Genomic DNA, 24,184 nt, shown 5'->3' with positions numbered 1-24,184 from the left:
CAGCGTCTTTTATCTTTGCAGGCTTGTTGCTACAAGTAACGTAGGAGAGTTCCTACTTTTGCTTTGAAGCAACGAAGTCTACAAAGAGGGGCAGCTGTAGACACCCCATTTTTACCCAGGCCCAATATATTTATTATTATTATTATTATTATTATTATTATTATTATTATTTTATTATTATTATTAGTATTTTTTCTTATTATTATTTTCATTAGTCTTATTATTATTATTATTATTATTATTATTATTATTATTACTATTTATTATTATTATTTTTCATTAGTGTTATTATTATTACTTTTATTTATTATTATTAATATTAATATTAATATTATTATTATTATCAATTTTCATTAGTCTTATTATTATTATTATTATTATTATTATTATTGTTGTTGTTGTTGTTGTTGTTGTTATTTTGCTATTATTATTATTATTATTTTTATTACTATTATTATTATTATTTATTATTATTATTATTCTTATTATTATTATTATTATTATTATTATTTTCACTATTATGATCATTATTAATTATTTATCATTATTATTTTTAGTATTTTTTTATTATTTACATTATTATTTTTATTATGATAATTATCATTATTTTAGATATTACTTTATTATTATAGTATTATTTTTATTACTTTACTATTATTTTGCTTATTTTTATTTTTCTTGATTATTATTATTGTTATTATTTATTATTTTTATCATTAATATTATTTATTTATTTATTATTATTAGTATTTTTATCTTTATTATTATTATTATTATTATTATTAGTATTATTACTATTTTGTTATTATTATTATTATTATTATTATTATTATTATTTCGCTCGTTATTATTACTATTTATTATTATTATTATTATTATTATTATTATTATTTAGGGCTTGGTGTAGGGTTTTGGTTAGAAGCCTATATATAAGCTCTTATACACACAGCCAGAGGGGGAGCGCGGAGACACCAAAAAAAAAAAACATCTTCTTCTTCTCTAGCCGTTCTCTCCTCCTTCCGGCCACCTTCCAGACCCTGCACCAACCTCACCATCCTCTCCCTCAACCTCCCACGACCAGCCACCCGAAGAATCCCCGGAGACCCTCTGTAGCTCCCCACTCGCCGTCGTCGCTGTAACACCACACCAGCACGGCCTTGAACCATGCTGCTATCTCCGGCCACCCCCAGCCTTCACCTGCTCACAGCTGCAACCACTATCACGCCGGCACGAAACAGAGCCACCCAAACATCCAGCCTACCATGACCTCACCGGCGAGCCCTTGTAGCAGTTGAAGCTCCAACCATCTTCCGCGGTGGCACTCCAGCAATCCGGCAAAACCGCAGCAAGTAGCCGCCCTTGCTCCAACCAGTACCACACTGCACACACACACACTGCACACACACACAGAAACGCACACACACAGCGCACACACACAGCAACACACACAGCACACACACACAGCAACACACACACACAGCACACACACACTACACACACTGCACACACACACACAGTAAAACACACACGTTCACCTGTTTTTTTATTTATTTATTTATTTTCCTTTCTTTATTTTTCTTTTTCTTTCCTGTTTGGTTTATTTCTTGGTTTTGACATATTCTAATATTTGGGTTTCATCGTAAATGCAGGTGGCATGCTTAGGTTGTATATATATTAAATGAGTACCATTCGTTTTATAGGTTTTATTTATTTATTTAATGTTCATGGTAATTTTTTTTTTCTTGTTTTTTGTTGTATTTGTTCTATAGGTTAATTGTTTTATTATTATTGTTGTGAAGTTTTTTTTATAGTTGGATTTTGTCTTAATATTTAAAGTTTAACCTTTTGTATTTATTGAATTATTATTATTGTAGGATCCTTAATGTTATAATACGTGGTCATATGTTTTATTCATGTTGTAGGTTTTTATAATTGTTATAGTTATTTTAAATATTCGGTTTTCATGTTTGGGGGTTATTTTTGTTTACTGTTGTGTGTTCAATGTTTGTGCATTTAGGGTAGTTTTTATTTAATTTCATTGTTGTACTTATTTATTTAACATTCATGTTTGATAATTGATATTCATGTTTCTATCTTTTGTAGTATTTATGATTATATTTGTAGAATTTTCTTGTTAAACTTTTACTGTAATAGGATTTTTAATATTTGTTAGTTAGTATCCATGTTTGTATTTTGGCTATACGTATTATTTAATAATCATTGTTGTTATCGCAGAATTGTTATGGTTAAAATATGTTTTAAAATTTAAGTTTATATTTTTGTTGTATTTAGTGTCCGTATTAGGTTTCATACTAATTTTTTAGGGTTTCCTCATTTTGATTCATAGTGTTCCCATCTCATCATACATTGATTTCCATAATTCGATGTGTAAATTATTTCCTTAGTTTTGGTAATATTGTTTCCGTATGTATTAAGTGTATCACTGATTGCGTGTTCATATTAAGGTAAATGTCTTTTAGTTAAAATATGCGTATTACTTTTATTATTATTTTAATAATAATAATAATAATAATAATATTATTATTATTATTATTACCATTGTTATTATTATTATTATTGTACTACTTACTATTACTGTTAATATTACTATTATCATTATTATTACTATTAGTATTTATTATTATTATTTTTATTATTATCATTTTTAGTATTGTTATCATTATGGTATTAACTATTATTGTTATTAACATTAGTATTGTTATCACTATTATTATTAATATTATCATTATTATCAGCATTAGTATTATTACTATTACTAATATTTTTATTTTTATTTTTATTTTTATTTATTTATTTATTTATTTTTTGTTATTTGGTCTTATATGTACTAGAATATTTATTTTTATTAAAATATTTTTGATTTTTTTCCCTATGATTTTATTGCGGGGGTATGAGCCTTTGGGCATCATGTACCCTAAGCTTTGAGGAAATATATGTATATATTTATTTATTTATTTATTTTTCCTATGTATTTATAAACTCATAAAAAGGAGTAATTTAAAAACTTATTAGATTAACTTAGGGATAATTTCTAATTAATTAGGTAGCGTTCGTAAGAACGGGCGCGTAGGGGGTGCTCGTACCTTCCCCTCGCGTAACTGAACTCCCGAGCCTAACTCTGGTAATGTAGACCTATTTTACCCCTAACGGGATAGTTATCACGTGTTCTAACCACATTAAAGGTTAGTGGCGACTCCTACACCATATTTTTCCTGAAAATATTAAAATTGATTTTAATTTCGCCGCTCGGGGCACACGCGCTCCCGGGACGCCGCGACAAACCCGTCTATTTTTGACATCCACTGTTGTACGAAAAATTGAATCTCCAAGCCCAAATCCTTCACAAAATCATTTCATATAACATTTTACCCAAGACTAGCTCTTTCGATCATCTTTCCTATGTTGAGTGCTTTATTTTATGGTGTTCACTTAAAAGAAAGAAACTTGATTTGTCTAGTCTTATTTTGAAGTTGATGTGGGCAAAGTTAGAAGCATCTAGAGTGACTCTTCCATATGGAGGTGCTTTGAACCTCATTTTTGCTCAGCTTGATGTTACTACACCTTTGGAGTTATTCATAAAACGTACTTGTTATGACCTCTTCAACTCCACAACCCTTAAGTAAATGGGATATGATAAGAGTGATCAGGATTGATACCTAAAAGGAGGAAGACCTCAATGAGCACCAACAGCTTTACCTCCTCCTCCTTCTCCAGCTCAAGACCAAGGACCTCCTGCAGAAACTCTCTCTTGGTTCATGCCCTTTTATCATGAATTCTCCACCTTCAGCAAGGTTATGAGGTCCGACCTTCAAACCCTTTAGAAGAATTTTTCCTCACTTGATTAGCGCCTCACTCGTATCCAGGAATATCATGCTAGCTCATCCTAAGGTGATGATCCTATGGACACTAGTTCGGCCCCTCGAAGTGACGATGAAGATATTGAGGAAGCAAGTGACAAAGGTAAAGAAGATGAAGCTGAAGAAGAGGAAGGTAATGAAGATGCTAAAAAGGATGATGTTGATAACTGAATTTTAGTCTTTTTCTGTATTCAGCACTATTTATGTAAACACTTGGTTTTTATGTTGCCTTGCTTTTATTTGCTTGAATTTCCTATGCTTGTATAACTTGACTATGCTCTTATAATGAAAATTTGCCTTATGCCCCTCGATTCTTTTTGAATGATGTCGAAGGGGGAGAGAAGATTTTGAGCAAATATGAGTACGAATTTTGAGCAAATATGGATTGTGATATGAGTATGAATTTTGAGCAAATATGAATGTTAAAGCACAATGAGCAAATATGTTAAAGCAGTTAAAGCACACTACATGATGACATATGCTATAATGAAATATACTTGATTGTGTGTGCTCATATGCTTAATTGTGATTTTTTTGAACTTATTCATATTTGATATCATCATTTTTCAAATTATTAAAAGGCATGCTTATTGTAAGGGGGAGCCTTTTCAAAGGATCTCTCATTTTTTCTCCTTATTTGTCATCATCGAAAAGGGGGAGATTGTTGACCTAACTTGACTTTCAAATCTTGTTTTGATGATAACAAATGATAACAAATGAATGTTGATTTAACATGTGTTGTTAAAATGATGATGTTTCAGGAATACTTAATGACAAAGTTCAAAAGAAAGAATAACAATAAAAGTTCAAGATCACTACAGACTAAAAAGTCACATTCATATTTAAAGTGATTCAAAGGAAGCTCAAGCAACACCAAAATGAGTAAAGTATGTAAAACTGACTCAAACTCAAGTCCAAAGGGGATTCAAAGCAAAATACAATGGAAGACTTGAAGATTAGAATCTTTAAGGCTTTAAGAAAAATGATGTGAGTACTTCATATTGAAATATCACATGGAAATATTTTGAAGCTCTTTGGGGGTTATTGTGGCCTTAGAAACTTTATTTTAAAAATCTAGGAAAAAGTTTTATGAGTAATTAAAGCAAGAAAGTAAAGAGTTTTTGAAAGCTAAACTGAAAAACTAGATTTTTAATTACCCAGACGACTGAAGTTTAATCTTAAAAGATTAAAGAATTTCCTCAAACGACTGAAGATTAAGCCCTGTCTACTGAAGAATTTCCTGATGAATTCCTGAAGAGGCAGTATAGCCTCAGACGATTGAACTGTGTCACCCCAGTTGATTGACCTTATTTTAAGTTATATTTTTAGTATTCTAAAGAAATTCAGAAGACTGAACTCGATGCTTCAGTCAACTGAACACTGTTAACGACTATAATTTTTAAATGTTTTAAATTTCAAATTAAGTTTCTTGTGACCCAAATTTCATAAAAACTTGGAAAATACTCCAAGTAATCTTGGACAATACGAAAATACGTTTATGAGCCTATAAATACATGTTTTATCAAATCAAACCATACCAAGTAATTAAAAATTTGCTCAAAAGCTAAAAGCTCTCTTGCTCTCTCAAATATCTCTCTTGCTCACTCTTGCAAATCTAAATTCCTGAAGAATTCTGAAGTACTGAATCATCCTTCTATGAGTTCTAAACTTCTGAATCGCTGATTCTCATCTAGAGAAGAAATTTGGTGAAATCACTTTTAAGCTTCAATTTTATATCCTTTGATATTTTATATTGAAGTATATAGTGCTTTCAATTGTGCTAATCCACTCTTTTGAGAGTATCATTGTACACCAGTTTGTCTATTATCTTTCTTGTAGTTGTTGACGATTCAAGGATTGTTTGGATCGTTGGACCAAGCGTGGGGTATCGCTTGGAAAGGGGGCTCTACCCTTAAGGAGGGATTTGTAAAGGTTTGCTCCGCCTAGAAAGGAGTGCTATAGTGGAAACCTTAGGTGGTATTGGCCTAAGGCGAGGACGTAGGTTAGGGATAAGCCGAATCTCGTAAAAATCTCGGTCTCACTTTTACCCTTCTCTTTACTTTCAACATATATATATATATATATATTGCATGGTGTGTATGCAAAGTGCAGGATGTTGAAAATCAACAACCGAAATTAAGAAGACTCTTAACTTAATAAAGTACGTTTGATTAAACTTTTGCAGAAACTCAAAAGGGGGTACGTTGTTTAATTGTTTGTAGAAATCTTAGTTGAGAGAGGACAAGTAAATTTCATTCATTATAGGGCTTGAAACAAACGCATATTCACAGGGCTACAAACAAACTTTTCCTTGAGTTTTTGCTAAAGCTAAAAAGTGCTACATCTTATATCTTGATTGAGTATATTGTGTTTGATTGGATTGTTTGGTTATTGTTTACTTGTGTTGAGATTAAGTGTGATTGTGGATTAATTAAACAAACTAAGGTTTGTTTTTTTTTGAGTAATGGTAAAGGTTAAAGAATTCTTAAAAAGAATTAAAATAAAATTTTAATAACCTAATTCACCTCCCCTCTTGGGACTACACCTTGACTTTCAAAAACTAATCATTTGAATAGCACACAAGACATTTCAATATTCTCCTCTTTTTTTATGATGACAAAACAATTTTAAAAGTATCTTTGAGAGGGGAAAGAAAATCAAGTGTAGGCTCTCCCTAAATCTATGTCGTCAAGAAGAAAAATAAAATTAGATAGTACAATCCTGACCACAATTTCTCTTCCTTTTTGCTATCATTGAAAAGAGTAAATGAAGGAAGGACAACAATTTAGAAATATTCCCCCTAAATTTCCATCTAAAATAATGCATTTTAAAATGTACACGCATGATCTGTAAACAATCAAAAAATTATTCCAACATATTCAATTGTATCTTTTTACAATCTGATTAATGTCAAATAGATAAACATTCATAATTGATAAATAATAAATTTAGAATCAAATTCAAAACAAATGTAGAAACAATTTCAGAAGTAGATTCTTATCAAACAAATTCAAAAATAGATTTAGAATCGATTTCAGCAGTAGGTTCATATTAGAATAGATTATAAATGGATTCAATTAGGGCAAATTTAACAATAACCATAGGATTGCCATTAGATGCTCCATCATATGTAAAATAAGGTTCTAGCAATAAAGCAAATTGAAACCATTCTCCAATTCACTCTACACATAAGAGACTACCTTCAACAATAACAGAAGAAGAAGAATAAGAAGAAGAAGAAGAAGAAGACGAGGGGGAGGGGGAGGAGGAGGCACACCTTGCAGGCGGCAATGGGTAGCGGTGGCACTGCGTACGACATTGGGTAGTGTGTCGACGGTGGATAGCGGCGGCGGCGGCGGTGGTCAGTAGTGCAGGGAGGATAGGAAGGAGGGAGGAGGGCTTCGCGCGATCATGCAGGGAGCTGGGAGAGGGGGTGTTTGAGGGATTTGGGATGTTAGCACGAAGGTCTGCATAATGCTTTTAGTGACGGTTTCAATCGTCACTAAAAGCCAACTATTAGTGACGATTTTTAAAAGCCGTCACTAAAACATAATTACTAGTGACATTTTTTAAAAACTGTCACTAATAATGGGATAACATAATTACTAGTGATAGTTTTTAAAAAATGTCACTAATAGCCCACTATTAGTGATGAAAATTTTCGTTACTAATACCTAATAAATTGTTGTTAATATTTTCTTACAATAGTTTGAGCGGGAAATCTGCTGTTAGTGATAAAAGTATTAGTGACAATTTTATTTCGTCACTAATAATGCATTATTAGTGATGGTTACTAGTTTCGTCACCAATACTTTGACTAATAATGACGAATTTTATTTTCATCACTAATAACCCATTATTAGTGGCGATTTTTGCTCCATCACTAATAATTTTGTCATTACAAATACCAATTTTTTTTTTGTAGTGAATATAGGAAAATATAGAGATCATGAAGCACAAAGTATAACATTCAAAGAAACACATAAATGCTTTTAACATGCCAAAATCAATACTATGCATGGAAATGAATGATGTAAAGGGTTTGACACTGACTCTTTTAAAGAAAATCCCTCTATAGATCAAGTGGAAGACCCTTAACTTTGAATCACACTCTCAAAGTCCCTTTGCAAATGAAGAGGATTATGGAACCTCTTCTTTCTCTCCTTCAATAGAAACCCTCTTGAAATCCATTTTAAAGAAAATCCCTTTATAGATCAAGTGGAAGACCCTTAACTTTGAATCACACTCTCAAAGTCCCTTTGCAAATGAAGAGGATTATGGAGCCTCTTCTTTCTCTCCTTCAATAGAAACCCTCTTGAAATCCATGAATTGGTCTTGAAACCTTCACCTTGTCCCCACTTGAATGTGCCCTTAAGTCTCCCATTGGAGGTACAAATATACCTTCAATCGAAGGTATATGGAAGGAAGGCCGGTTGACTGCCTAGTGAAAAACTTGTTTTTTTTATTTATTTATTTATAAATTTTTACATCTTCATTTGAATTAAAAATTGTCCAATAAAAAATTGACTATTGACATAAGTGAAAGAGAAAAGGAGAACATGGTATACCATATCAAGATTTACATGGTTTTACTTGAAGGCCATTGATGTCCAAGAGAGAATGAAGAGAAAATTTTCACTATGAATCAAATTACAATTGGAATTAGAACTGCACAAACTCTAAAATTTTCACTGATTGTGTATTTTTATGTTATGACTATAGGTTTAATAGTTCTGTTCTTTGTGTGAGATTGGGTTGGTTAGATCTTATATTGCGGGATCCACTTTTGACTCCTACACCAACATATTGATTGTCCAACTAAGGCTTTTTTTTTTTTTTTTTTTAATGACATATTCAACAAATAAAATAAAAAAATATATTACATTATACCTAATCACACAAATCTAAATGTAAAAGGCAAATCACATACTCTTGAAAACATTGTGAGGGTTATCACTAGGGAAATCTCTCACATTGCATTTGTGGGTATTAATTTTACACTTTAGTTTTAGATTTGGGTGAACTTGAAAAAATTTTAATACGATTTTATATTACATCTTATGCAAATTCAATATATTTCCAAATCCAAGACCTCCAAAGAAAGGATCGTGGAATTTGACACAACTGCCTACAAGAACAATATGCTTACTATCATGAATGTTGAGACTAGGGAACTTTTCCAAAATGGAAAATACAACAATGCAATTAATACTTGGGAAATAATATAATCATATTAGTCTTGTGAGCATTTGTCAATGTGCTCATAATGCTGTTCTTCACCCATGAAACGATACCCTTAAAAATTTTCAAACAGTTCGATAACACTAGGATTTATTTTTATTTCATTTCATTTTTTATGTTTAGAAGGGTTGAGATTATTCATGTTGCGCTGAGAAACATGTATTTCAGATTTTTGATTTGGATATGAGTGAATTTGAATATAATTTAATACAAATTTACATTATATTTTGTCCAAAGCTAATACAAATTTAAATTTAAAATCTTTTTTTAAACAGAGGGTCAAGTTAGTCATCTTAGCATTTAGCAAATGCCTTAGCTCTAAACTACACAAGGCAGACCAATTTCTGCTATTTTTCTGTACATGATCATGGACTTAGCTTTTATTTATTTATTTATTTAAACAAAGCACCATATTTAGCAAGTATTGCTCTTTTCAGCCTACCATTATGGGTTCTATCCCGTCAAGTTGAAGACAAAAAACCAATATAACAAAGAGGTTTTAGTTTTTTGAAAAGAACTTGCTTAATTTATAACAATGATATAACCCCATCAAACTAGGAGTCACTTGCATATTAATGGCATATTTTGACCCTTGATGCTGCAGCCTCTCTACTCTACTCAACAAACAGATCAACAGATGCAGCACTTAAATGCAATCCACTGTGGAAAATCTCACCCAATTTTTCTATGTATAGGTACATCTCTCTCTCTCTCTCTCTCTCTCTCTCTCTCTCTCTCTCTCTCTCTCTCTCTCTCTCTCTACACTTTTTAATAAATGACATATAGGAAGTTTGATTTACGAAATAGAATGAGATAAGAATAGAATGGTAAAAAAAATTAGCCGTTGCTCCCGTGGACGTAGGTAAATTGTCGAACTACGTAAATGCTTGTGTTTGGATTATTGTTTTCATTGATTCACATTGTTAAGTGATTGATGTTTGGATAGTTCATCATCGAGTACTTGCTTGCTTGTTCCATTGATTGTTTATTGAGAGTTTGTGTGAGGTCTTCCACTGCACATACTGGGCACTAACAATTGGTTTGTGAGGGCTGATTGTTGAGAACAACAATTGGTATCAGACTCGGTTGATTGTTGGTGTGGTGAGCAACAATTGGTATGATGTGACTCATTTTTTTGAGTGGAACACATGCACCGGGGAAAGTATCGTGAAGCGAGAGGGACCAAGAGAGTGAGATGCAGGGTGCAACCTTGAGGGCAAACCGTCGACGGTCTCAAACAATGCTGCAAGGTGTTCTTCTCAACTTCAAACTGTCGATAGTTTGGCCGAAACCATCGATGGTTTTGCTCACGGACGTCATAGATTTTCGAATTCGAGATCAGTATATTGGGAGTTTTTGGAGGACATTTCTTCGGGGGATTGCTATAGAAGTGTTTTAGATTAATTATAGGTATTCTGTACGCATTAGATTGATATATATATATATATATATATTAATCTTTTTGTAACCCTACAAAGATTAAGCTTGGTGTAAGCTTCATTTGATAGTGAAAACAGTCGCTGCTCCCATGGATGTAGGCAAATTGCCGAACCACATAAATTTTTGTGTTTTTGATTGTTGCTTTCATTGATTCTCATTGTTGACTGATTGCTAGGTTCGTATAGTTCATCATCGTGTGCTTGCTTGCTTGCTCCATTAATTGTTTCGTGAGAGTTCTTATGAGGTCTTCCGCTGCGCACACTCGGTACCGACAATTGATTTCTGAGGGCTGATTGTTGAGAACAACAATTGGTATCAGACTCGAGTGATTGTTGGTGTGGTAAATAACAATTGGTATCAGAGGCATGACGTTGTTGTTCGCACAACAAAAAAATTGAATAAGAACTTGTGGAAGTCAATTAACAATATAATTTCAATTTTGATTTAAATATGTTTCGTCTTTTTAAAATTCCATCAATGATGCATAACTTTCCTCCAGGATAAAGTTCACTAGAGGTAAAGGTCAATATTTAAATTTACTAATAGCAAGGACATTATAATTTTGACCAAAAAACACTGACTTATTCTGAAATTTAACATGAAGACAGAGGCCTCCCTCTAGGTTTTAAAAATTCAAGACACCTCCCTTAAGATTTCAATAAATTCAATAGTCTTCTCTAAAATTTGTCAAAATATATTTTGTTAAATGAAATGTCTTTTAAGGGGAAGTTAGTGATTTTTTGGCAAATTTCAAGAAACCGCGCGGGGGGTGGGGGTTTTTGTCTTTTTTCCAAACGTATGGGGAGATGATGACCTTTGTCCTATAATTTATGAGTTAGAGTCTTAATTTTTTTTGAGAAGTGAGAAAACATTATAAATAAGAAAAAGGAGATACATGAAGAATCAGTTGGCGCAGGGGAGTATACTGCCTTAGAAATAGGAAAGAAGAAAATACAGCCAACATATGTATTCCTTTGGCCAAATATAGAACTTTACAGATCTATGGAGACACTTAACAAATATTCCACACTAACATTAAAAATAAAAATAAAAATAAAAATAAAACAAAAAAACAAAAAACAAAAGAAACTGGACAACATGCTTGGGTGAATAGTAGCTGCATCAACCATATCCAACCAATAATAGTATGTGGTTGACCAAAAAAGTATGATAACCATCATGCCTGAGAACACTTTTTCTAAGTGATATGCATATCATCTTCTTGATTCCCTGCTCTTTCATCCATCACCTGGCTTTTCTCCTCTTCGGTCGGTCCATAAGCCCAGCAACAAACAAGAAAATACCCAAAATTAACCACACTCAATGCAGTAATAAGCCAATAGTAATAATCCAAATGACCCTTGTTAAGGTTACTTGACATCCAACTTTCTTTCCCTCCATTCCTTGTAATCCTATCAACAATCTTCACCAGAAGACTTCCCACCAAATTAGAAACAGCCATCCCCAATGTGAAGAGAGCCACTGCAATGCTTGACATGCTCCTGGGAAACTGAGAGTAGTAAAAATCAATCTGCCCAATTGCATTAAAGGCCTCAGCCAAGCCAAACAGGCAGAACTGTGGAACTAGCCACATAGCAGACATGTTCATGATGGCCTTAGGCTTCTCCACCAGCCCCTGATCAATTGCAGCCTTCCTCCTTATGTGTTCCTGCACTGCAGATATCGCTATAGCTGCAGTGGCGAGTAGTAAGCCGATCCCCATTCGCACTTTGGTGCTAAGCCCACGAGGTCTTCCAGTGAATTTTGCTAGTACCGGGACTAATGCGCGATCGTAGATGATCAACCAGATCGTTAATGAAAGGACAGTGAACACTGAGAATGATCCTGCTGGAATTTTGAATTTGGGGGTGATGTGTCGGTCCATGACGCTGGCTTGGAGCACAAAAAAGGAGGTTTGGTTCAGACTGACTAGGATAATTATACCAGTGGACCACATTGGTAAGACTCGAAGCAGAGCCTTGAGTGATTCTACTTGGTTTATTGTGCAGAGATTCCATGGGTTAGAAGCTGAGCCATCTGCTTTTAAATCCTTCTTGTGGTCTCGGATGGTGCAAGCTTTGTTAAGAAACCTGCTTGGAGGAAACACATGCATTAATCAAGGAACATTTTCAGAAGCAATTGATCCAACAGAAGCGGAACCATCATGCCTCAACTAAGTTGCCTATGCTATGATTACCCTATATAATTAATACCTGAGTTTTTTTGTTGGAGCAATGCGCTTTAAATCTCGGCCATTGTGGTAATCCAAAAAATTCTGGGAAGGGAAGGGAAGATTTCTCCGCTTGAAGGTAGCCACAACCACTTGAATGAAACCAGTAAACAGGCTCTTCTCAGCCTTCACTTTGACATAAAGGGGAGAGCCCAAGAGGAACATCAGAGTTGAAAGAACCATCAAAGATGCAGGAACTCCAAAACCCACTTTCCATCCCAAGTGATCTTGAATATAAACTACAACGGTGAATGCGAGAATGGTTGAAGTCCCGACCGATGCGTAGTACCAGTTGAAGAAACTCTGGATGAGGCCATCATTGTTGGGGTTGTCTTCGTTGCTCAGTTGGTCTGCACCAAAAGCAATTGAGCATGGTCTAATGCAGCCAGCTCCGATGGACAAGAACCCGAAAGAGAAGAGTAGGGTAGCCAGCTGAGCTGGTGAAGCCGGGGCACTGGTGCAGCCGTTGCTAGATTGGGCGCAAGGAGGAGGCTTCAGCTGGGGGATCATGGCTGTTAGCCACAGAAGTGTTAGGCCCTGTGGTGCAAAAAGGCAGTAAGTTCTGCATTAGATACATAGAAGTTTATCTTGTGTATGCTCTTTTTTGAATTCCCAATAAATTTTTACTCTATTTCCTCAGAGAAGCGATTAGTGTAGTGACAAGAGGATTAGCTTCTGGTTCATGTGCAGTGTAGTGTGTCTGTTTGTTTAGTACATGAAAGCCAATACGATATACAAGATAAGATAGCGCTATCTTTCTTGTCATACTCCTTTTCATCTCTTCTCGAAGTTCAAACCTTTCAAACTTTTGAATAAAAATTTTGAAACTGTAATGATTGAATGTGTCCAAAGAGAGACTAAATGGTGTGATTGCTATGATATGATATGCTATTCTTTTCTTTCCAAAGTTCCACCTAAACTTTTAAATAAAATTTATTTTCATTCTCTAATAATTGAATGTGTCCAAAAGAGAGACTATGTGGTGTGGCTGCTGTGATATGATAGTGAATTAGTGATCTGATAAAAGATATCAAAGTGGCAGATGAAAAATTGTAAAATGGGCAAAGATCAATGTTGGTGACTAGCTACAGTTAACTCATTAAGAAGCACATCCATTGGTTATATTAATATCCAGAGACTCAATTCCTTCTTAATTAATCATTAATCACATAAGTTGGCCCCCATTTTTTAAGATAATTATTGTGGTTTGATTGCTTCCTTTTATATTCATCAATTAATTGGCCATTCGTTGGTTTAACCATAGTTGGGCAATTCCCTTGCAGCTTATATCTAGCTATTACATTGATTATACATTCCAAGTGATTTGGATGTTTTCATTTTTTATTTAATCATGTAAAATTTTACATTTTATATTTTAATAATTTAATTGAAAATTTTTATGTGCCTTTTATGAGTCTTACATTTTCATTTGATTATGAATTATTGTAAGTTATTAAGGGAAAAAAAAAAAGTTTGTTCAAATAAAAAATTTAAATAAGGTCGTATTTGGGAGCATTGATTTGTATTTTCAATTTGAATTTATGGATTTCTATAAAATGAATTTGTATTGAGTAATCCAAATCTACATAAATTATAATTTAAAGTCTAAAGCTTCACCTGATGGTTAAAGTTTGGGACCTAATTACATGTTGGAGGCCTATCTCAAGTTGAAGTATTTGAAAGGAGTAGAAAAGGGTGTGTGATGGTGGATGTATTACTTCGGTTGTGTAGTCCATCCACACAAATTATAAATCTCTTATAGTATAGATATTTATATATCTTATATATAAATAGTTATAGATTAGTTATATAAATTAGCGTAAATGGCACAGACTGACCTTCCCAAAGTTTCGAAAAAAAAAAAGAAAAGATAAAGACCACCACCTTTGAGATTTCAAAAATCACAAGGACCTTTCTTAAAATTTTAAAAATTCCAAAGTCCTCCCTTGAGATTTGGGAAAAAGATAGAAATTCTCTTATATTTGGCAAAAAAGATAAACTTTTTGAGGGGTATAAGCATCCTAATGATCAAGTGTCGGGGGAAGTTTATTGTGGAATTTTAGAGATCTTAGGAGAGGTCATTGTTTTTTTGTCAAATTTCAGACTAGATTAGTGTCTATTGCACTATATATTATATATATATATATATATATATATATATATATATAGTTATAGATTAATTACTGGTCATGGGTTCAATTCACACACAAAAGTCAATTCTTAATTTTTTAGGAGAAAGTTGTGGAGCAGGTCACGTCCTCCCTTGGTTTGGTGCAACTGGGATGTCGGAAGAGCTCATGCACATTGGAATTCTAGATGATTTTTTTTCAAAGAAAAGAAGGATAGAATATAGATTCCATGTGGATAAAGGAAGTGCTGTCCTCATGAAGTGGGGTGGTTCAACAATATCATCAGCGTCTGCAGATCTGGTTTTGGAGCTTGAAGTGTGGAAGTCTTAATTGGGAGTATTAATTCTATTTCAATTCTCCTCATGAATCTGTAAACTATAAAGAATTTGTGATCTTTCTTTCTCTTTCGGGTAACACAAAAGATCTGTAAACAATATTTTATGGTCAATAGGGAGCATTCGAATCCCATGAAATTTCATTTTTTATAAAAATAGAAGACGTACGCAGAAGGGCTCCAATTGTTTTAATCTGCAGATCATATAAATATTTTCTGTCAGAGCTAAATTAAATTAAATTAATCACCGTTCCCAGAAGTACTACTTTACACGCTTTTAGTTTTGCAGAGAGAGAGAGAGAGGGATCGAGAAAGAGATCAGAACGGAGAAATTTTGTGGAGGGTTGGTGGAATGATTTATGCGGCAACTTCGATCAATTCAGCAGAAAAGGAAGAAGAAACACATTTACGTTTACATTCGTACACACATACATATATACGTAGAGAGAGAGATCAGAAAACAGAAAATTTTTTTGAGGGTAGGTTTGAATGGAACAGCAACTTCAGTAGAAAAGGAATATATATATATATATATATATGTATATAAGCAGCACTTATATATAATATATATAAATATGTATGTGTATGTGTATGAATGAATATACTTACAAGAATGCTGGAGAAGGAGCCCAAAGCAATGACGGGAAAGCGACCCAAGTAAGAGTCAGAGAGGAAAGCACCGAGAAGGGCGAAGGAGTTGGAAATGGCAGACCAAACGAAGAGGATGGTGGCTCCATCAGCAGCCTGCATATGGTATCCCTTCATCAAGTAGAATATCATGTTTGGCATTATCCCGTATCCCGCTATCTTCTCAAATGACTCATTCACTGTAACCCAAACAAAAACAATTAAAATAGTAAAAATTAATATTTATATTAATATCACACCCCCTAATAATTAAGAAAGTCAAAATTTTCTGTAAATATAATTGATTATTTATTTGCTGGTTAACTGAGTCGTGTGCAAGGTGAGTGGTGGATGACAAGGATGCTGGATGGCCAGATTGAGATTACCTATGATGAAGGGCATGGTTCTATACCCACCCTTTCTCGGCCCAGCTGAGAGCTGCTGCTGCTGCTGCTGCTGCTTTTCTACTTCTGTCTTCTGCTCTAAAGAACCCTCCATCTCTCTCTCTCTCTCTCTCTCTCTCTCTCTCTCTCTCTCTCTCTCTCTCTCTCTCTCTCTCTCTCTCTCTCTCTCTCTGTGGCTTGTTCTGGGTTTAAAACGGTGGTGCTTTAATTTGAAGTATACTTAAGAGGCCTTCATGCCTATGCTGTGCCCCCACCTTTCTCTGCTTCATTTATATTATAGTGCAGTACTGTGTAGCCTGCTGTTTGGCAACAAGGACTCTCTCTCTCTCTTGATTTTTTAACATAGTATAATACATTATATTGCCAACATGTTTACACCTTTGTATTAAATTATAATTGAAGGCATATGTGCATCAATGGGTGGTTTCAGACAGCGAGAGTGGTGGGGTGGGCATAGGCCGGCCTCCAGGCTCCAGGCTCCAGCCCACATCTCTATTCTAAATTTGTTAACCCCGGCCGAACATACCAACCACCTCTCGTTTTTTGAATTACCATAAACTTAAAAAGTTCCTCACAGTAATCAAAAGTAAATACAATGAATGATCACTCAACTTAGCATTGGATGTAAATTGGATTTAAATTCACTTCTAAGAGTTGTCCCACATTAAAAAATTAAATAAATGATGATATAAATACATAGATGCAGGCTCCAGACTTGTATGAAAGCTTCTTAATTCTAACAAGGAGTATTAGGGCAGCACATTTGTAAAGCTCAAATTTACAATGCAAAATAGTCAGCATTAACACGAAGATTAGTCACCTTCAGGCAAACCATTTCAAATGTAGTAGCAACATGATAAACAATTGCCCAAGAATATGATGTAAAAGTAAATATAGAAATTGTGGTCATATATCCTCTTGCACCATGCAAAATAGTCAACATAGACATAAATGTGAGCTTCAATTAATGGGCATGATTATTTTTCTAGAAGTAGCGTGCTGCGAGGTGACAATCTAAGGGGATAAGAGGGGGAAGACAATCACTCTTCAATGCATTAATCTCTAAGAATGCGTGCCCTTACATTTTCTTCCAAAGGATTTTCATTGTGAAGATTATTTCTTGATAAAGAATGTATTATTTGCTTAATTGTTGATGAATAATATGATAAATCCTTTTTCAACCATCTATACTATGGTGCTTGTTTGTTGTATGTACTATTATATGATAGTATCTGTTATGTTTGTGACTCTAGTCCCTTATATGTTATGAAATGGTGTTATATATATATATTCACTCACTATCATATTATAAGGTGACTTATGTGATGGTTGTAGTTGTAATTTTTATGTGAATATGGTTGGAAGAGTTGTTGACAAGTGCCAATAATAGTTACCAAAAGAGGGTTTAAAGATTGAGTTAAACATTATGAATTATTGGCAGGTCAAAAAGGATTGGTGTTTTTGGATATAGCAAGGCAAAAATTGCAATATCAGATGTTAACAAATCATGAGATAGAAATAAAGCCCAAATATTCAAGAATATAAAAACCAAAGATTGAATAAAGTTTGTTGCGACGTTCCCGGACGCGAACTGGATAAGGTGGTTTTAAAAATGATATTTTCGTAGAAAGCATGCACTACAAAAAAAAACAGATTTTTAGTGACGAAATTATTAGTGATGGTTTTAAAACCGTCACTAATAGTGTTGTATTAGTCACAGTTCTTCAAAACCGTCACTAATAGTGCACGCATTAGTGACGGTTTTAGCAGTCATCACTAATACAACACTATTAATGACGGTTTTAAATTCGTCACTAAAAACTGCGCGGTAAACAATTTTCACGCGAAATTTTTTTTGGGAAAATATTAGCGACCATTTTATGGTATTAGTGACAGATTAAATTCGTCACTAAAAGTTGCTTATTAGTGACAATTAACCAACTGTCACTACTAATATTTATAAATATATAAAAAAATTTAGTTAAGGATATTAGGTTGGAGTATTAGTGACGAATTACAAGATTCGATATTATTGGTCCCTTATTAGTAGCGGATTCGAAAACGTTACTAATAATGCATTTTTTTAAAAACAAATAAAAAAAATTCAGTTCAAAGTATTAATGACAATGTTGTAAATTTGTCACTAATAAGGGACCAATAGTGACGAATTTTTAAATTCGTCACTAATATTTCCTTTTTTTTTTTTAAAAAATTAAGTTTAAAATGTTAGTGATGAATTTATAAATTCGTCACCATTGGTTCTTAATTAGTGATGAATTTCTAAACTCGTCACTACTATGCCATTATTAGTAACAAATTGTGGACCGTCACTAATGCTATGCCATTTTTTAAAAAAGGATAGAGAATAATAGTGACGGTTTTGAAACCGTCACTAATGCCCAAAATCTCTTATCCCTATTCGCAGGATATTTTCCCTCCTATTCTCCTGGCTCCTCCTCTTCCCTGCGGCGCGATCGTTTCTCCCAGTCTCCCGCTGCTCTCTCTCGGCTTGGTGTGTTCGACTTCTTCGGACGTCATAGGCTTTGTCGGAGCCCTAGCGGATTGATGGCCTGGTACACCCTCTCCCAGTTTCTCGCTGTGACCCCCGTCGAACCTGGCCCTTTTCCAGTCTAGCTCCCGCTGTTCCCAGCCAACTGGCGGCCTTAGCTTCTCGCTGGACACCTTAGGTTTGTCCCCTTGTCTTTCTTCTTTGTTTATTTTTATTTTTATTTTGACTGGAACCTCAACAATATATTAAATTTCTAAGGTTATTTCTTGTTTTTAAAATAGTCAATCCCTAACCATGTTTTTGGGAGCATGAAAAATTTTTAATTGGTTTGCTTAGATTTAGACAGAATTTAGTTTTTGTATGGAGTTATTTTAATTTATAGAAATCTACATTTAAACTCAAAATTTTTGCTTTCAAAAATACATATCATCACTTATTTTTTAATTTTTAATAGTAATACTTAGTCTTAATTATGTATATTTAAATAAGCTGCCCCTGCTTAATTATGTATATCAGTTTATAAGATCATTGCTAAATTGCTAGTTGATAGGTTGACATGGTATTAGATGATGCTATTTCTAAGGCTCAAAATGCATTTGTGGGGGGCTGGCTGATTGTGGATGCAATTTTGGTTGCTAATGAGGTTGTGGAGGAGATTTGTAGGAAGAGGAAGAAGAGCATTATTTTTAAACTGGATTTTGAAAAATCTAGGGTTAGTTGGAATTTTTTGGATAAGGTGTCGACTAGAAAGTGTTTGGGGAGAGATGGTGGAATTGGATGAGAGGTTTCTTGTCTAATGCTTTTTTCTTTGTTGTTATGAATGGAGAACCTAAATCATTGTTAAGAGCATTGAGAGGTGTTAGACAAGGGGATCCTTTATCTCATTGTCTGTTTGTTTTGGTCGATGTTTAGACTGCTGGAGAGGGTGGTTTTTAAGGGTTTAGTTAAAGGGCTGGAAGTGGGTAGGGAGGAGGTTTGTCTGTCCATCTCTAGTTTGCTAATGATACTATGTTTTTTATTTGTGATCATAGATATTCTTTGTTGAACATTTTAAGACTCAAATATTTGAGGGAGTTTTTGGGCTTAAAAAATTAATTTGAGGAAGAGTGGTATAGACCTACTAGACATCTAGTAGGTCGAGGGAGTTGACTTCGTTAGTGTGTCTCTTGGAGGTCCTTGTTTTATCTAGGTGTTTTATTGGGGGGTAATTCTAGGTCCCTGGCTTTTTAGGATATGGTGGTGGAGAGTGTTTCTAAGTGTTTGGATGGGTGGAAAGGTGTGTTATTTCCTTTTGGGGGTCTCATCACTCTTAGTCAGGCTTGTTTTGCTTGTATCCCCAAAAAAAATATGGAAAATTAATAAGCAATGACCTAGTAATTAATTAATCTCTGCCCGTCGTCGCCGCCCTCTGGTGCTCGACCATTTCCATGGTTAATAAGAATTGGTTCATTGTAGCTTGGTTAAAGGTCAGATTTGGGCTTGTAACTAGGTCATTGATTTGCATTTTTTAAGTTGCTGCAAATTTTCTCAAAATCTTAAGAAAGATGCTTTGTATTTTTGACAATTAAAGGGGTTAGTGTGTTCTGTTTTTGTTTTTAATATTTTTATTTGTTTTGTTTTCTGTACCACTAGGGTTTGTCTTAAGGCAATTTTGAGATCATAATTTGAAATGAATGAATTTCAAATCTTGCATAAAAATATATACATTTTTAAAGCATTTTTAAAATTTTTGCTATTCGATAATAATGGGTACATTGTATTTTAAATTTATATAATAGTGTTTGAACATGAGGTATAAATGAATTAGAAGATGAACTAGACGAAGGAAAGGAAAATGAAATAAGAAAATCAAGGAAATTGAATTGGTAATATATTTTTTTTCTCTCAATTCTACTTTATTTTGTATGCAAGACCATTGTTTTTTCAGGCTCTATTCTTTTAAGAATCATTAATGTTTTCGTTAGTAGCTAACTTTTAACTCATGAAATTTTAGTTTTTGTTTACATCATTTCATCCCCAGACGATTGACTTGTTCGACAGTATACAATACTTTAGGACCAAACAACATTATCAAATGTTTCCTAAAAGTATAAAAAGGGTCAAGGAGATGTCGCGACGTCCTGGACCCGGCCCAAAGAACCAATCTTTGGTTTAAAAATGGGTTTGGCTTACGAACTGGGAAAAATGAATGTGTATTTCGAAAATGTGAATTTTCGTGGAAAACGATGTGTGGTGGAGTCGCCACTAACTTTTTGAAGTGTGGTTAGAATACTTGATTGCTACCCCGTTAGGGGTAGAATCGGTCCACGTCACCAAAGTTGAGCTCGGGAGTATGGTTATGCGAGGGGAAGGTATTAGCACCCCCTACACGCCCGTTCTTACGAACGGTACCAGATTAATAAAGAGTTTTCCCGAAATAAATGTAATAAGTCTTTAAAGATTACTCCCTTTTAAAAGTTAAAAAAAAAAAAAATGAAAATACTATATAGGTATTCGCTCAGAACCAGGGCAATCCAATACCCCAAAGAGCCAATGCTCTTGGTTGCAATTATCGGGAAGGAAAATCGAAAATAAGATACAAAATATACTCCCAGGGATTTTGAAAACTATAGGTTTTTTTTTAAAGTATCAAAAATACTATTTCGGGAGGTTTTTGAAATTTGTTCGGGATTGGAATGATTTTTTCTTGTGCCTAAAAAGATATTTTTATGATTTTTCCTAAGTGTGAAAATGATTTTTTTGATTTTTCCCGAACTTTCAAAATAACACAAATGAAATCAGTTGAAATCAAAATGTGAAAATATTTTTGGAATTTTTGAAAATTTCGTGATTTTTGTGAATTTTATGGATACAACAATAGTATACAAGCGAAATAGAGAAAACCGAGGTGAACCAGTTCGGGAATGGTGAGCCGGTCAAACGTTGACTGGTTTGGGGAAAAACCAGTTTAAGGTCTTGGTCGAGACCATTGATTTTTCTAGGTTTTCCAATGTTCTTTCGAATACAACAGAATTTTAGACAACAATCATGAAAGTCATAGTTTTAAAGATATGATTTTAGAATGTATTTTTGAAAATCTTGAATGTAGGGAAACCGATCTAACCTTTGCCAAACATGTTGGAAACTTTCTTGGATTTTCTTCAAAAATTTTCAAATGTAAATAAGTTTCAAAGCCTTAAAAATTTTTGAATTTTCTTTGAAAATTTTTTTGAATTTTTGTGTCTTTTATGAAACTTTTTTTTTTTGTTTTTGTTTTTATGGGTTAAAAGGAAGCTATTTAAAGTAAAAAAAAAAAGTGAAATAAAATCAAATAAACCAACAGAGGTTGATTAGGGAAAGGGGGGCGGAGATGTAACATAGGAAGAGAAAGTTTATTGGTTTTACCTATCGTCTTTTTCTCCTCCGGTCTTCTTCTCCTGTTTGTGAATCCGCAGGGGTTAGTCTACAGCGTCTTCCCGAGGGTTGTTCTTAAACTCCGACTCGAGGCACTAGGGAGTACCTTCTTCAAATGGAGTGACCCAGCACCGATAGGAAACAGGATCAGTCGACCTCTTGATCTTCACTCAAATAAAAACTAACTTCACAAACTTATAATAGAAAACTTCAATATTTGAAATCTCCTCCTTACCACCACCAAGAACTCTCCTCCCCTTGTACTTGGAATGAGAGGGCTATTTATAGACTTAACTTGGGGCAAGCATAGGAAAGAAGACCTAGGGGAGTCATGATGGGGGGAACCAAGTATGGGGGGAAGAATGATGAAGGGAAATTAGCATGGGAAGAATGATAAAAGGAGATCATGACATGTAGTGAGTGATGATGGGGGGAACAAAGTATGAGATGAAGAATGATGAAGGGAATATAGCATGGGAAGAATGATAAAGGGAGAAAACATGACATGTGGTGAGTGATGATGGAGGAAACAAAGTATGAGATGAAGAATGATGAAGGGAATATAGCATGGGAAGAATGATAAAGGGAGGAAACATGACATATGGTGAGTGATGATGGGGGGAACAAAGTATGGGATAAAGAATGATAAAGGAAATATAGCATGGGAAGATTGATAAAGGGAGGAAACATGACATGTGGTGAGTGATGATGGAGGGAACAAAGTATGGGATGAAGAATGATGAAGGGAATATAGCATGGGAAGATTGATAAAGGGAGGAAACATGACATGTGGTGAGTGATGATGGAGGGAACAAAGTATGCTTGCATTTGATAAATTAAAATAAATAAATAATAATAATAATAATAATAATAATAATAATAATAATAATAATAATATAAGGGTTCTAGAAGCTGTGCGGAGCCCATCGGAGATGTGTGGGGCTCACGTGCCATGTGGGGTCCACAAGCCGTTTGAGGGTTACAAGAACCCGAGCCAGTAAGGCACCGGATATATGGATCCGAGCTAGCATACCAGAGGGGGTAACGTGCACCAGATGTAGAAATCTGAGCTAGCGTACCAGGAGAAGTGGGGCCCACAAATCGTGTGGGTCCCAATTGAGATATGTGGGGCCCACAAGCAATGTGGGGTCCACGAGCCATTTAAGGGTTATAAGAACCCAAGCCAGCAGGCACAAGCATGCCAAAGGAGATAACGTGCATCGGATGTAGGAATTCGAGCTAGCGTACCAAAACAGGTAATGTGCACCGGATGTAGGAACCCGAACTAGCGTACCAAAGGGGGTAACATGCATCGGATGTAGGAATCCGAGCTAGCGTGCCAAGGAGTAACGTGCATCGGATGTAGGAATCTGAGCTAGTGTACCAGATGGGGTAACGTGCATCGGATGTAGGAATTCGAGCTAGCGTACCAGGGGGTAACGTGCATTGGATGTAGGAATCCGAGCTAACGTACCAGGGGGTAATGTGCATCGGATGTAGGAATCCAAGCTAGTGTACCAAATGGGGTAACATGCATCGGATGTAGGAATCCAAGCTAGCGTACCAGTGGGAGTGGGGCCCACAAACCGTGTGGGTGTGGGCCCCAATGGAGATATGTGAGGTCCACGAGTCATTTAAGGGTTATAGGAACCCAAGCCAGCAGGCACAAGCGTGCCCAAGGAGGTAACGTGCATCGGATGTAGGAATCCGAGCTAGCGTACCAGGGGGATAAAGTGCATCGGATGTAGGAATCCGAGCTAGCGTACCAAGAGATGTGGGGCTCACAACACATGTGGGGCCCACAAGCAGTGTGGGACCTACAAGGATGTGTGGGGTCCACAAGTAGTGTGGGACCTACAAGGATGTGTGGGGTCCACAACCAGTGTGGGACCTACAAGAATGTGTGGGGTCCACAGCCAGTGTGGGAAGGTTTTGACATGAGGTCTCCTCGGAAATTTGGTTAAAATTGGGTTGTCTATAGGAGACATAATTTAGCTAT

The 24,184-nt window shown here is 34.8% G+C and overlaps 1 protein-coding gene across 1 annotated transcript; it reads right to left on the bottom strand.

The window, feature by feature from the left end:
- Window positions 1–1,268: 1,268 nt before the first annotated feature.
- Window positions 1,269–16,377, bottom strand: LOC131158714 (protein NRT1/ PTR FAMILY 1.1-like). Its single transcript, XM_058113576.1, has 5 exons — window positions 16,266–16,377; window positions 15,862–16,079; window positions 12,773–13,326; window positions 11,809–12,649; window positions 1,269–1,379 (listed from the first exon to the last, which is right to left on the bottom strand). The coding sequence occupies exons 1-5, from the start codon at window positions 16,375–16,377 to the stop codon at window positions 1,269–1,271; spliced, it is 1,836 nt and encodes a 611-aa protein (XP_057969559.1).
- Window positions 16,378–24,184: the final 7,807 nt, after the last annotated feature.

Source organism: Malania oleifera, chromosome 6 (genome assembly GCF_029873635.1).
Source record: "Malania oleifera isolate guangnan ecotype guangnan chromosome 6, ASM2987363v1, whole genome shotgun sequence".
NCBI classification, from domain to species: Eukaryota; Viridiplantae; Streptophyta; class Magnoliopsida; order Santalales; family Ximeniaceae; genus Malania; species Malania oleifera.
Note: the sequence above shows the minus strand (reverse complement) of the source record. Positions and strands in the feature narration are given on the sequence as shown.

Coding starts and splice junctions, on each gene's coding strand:
- LOC131158714 (XM_058113576.1), bottom strand. CDS start 16,377: ATGGAGGGTTCTTTAGAGCAGAAGACAGAAGTAGAAAAGCAGCAGCAG. Junction 16,080..16,265: donor AACCATGCCCTTCATCATAG/GTAATCTCAATC, acceptor TTTGGGTTACAG/TGAATGAGTCATTTGAGAAG. Junction 1,380..11,808: donor CCGAAGAGGAGAAAAGCCAG/GTGATGGATGAA, acceptor GTGTGTGTGCAG/TGTGGTACTGGTTGGAGCAA.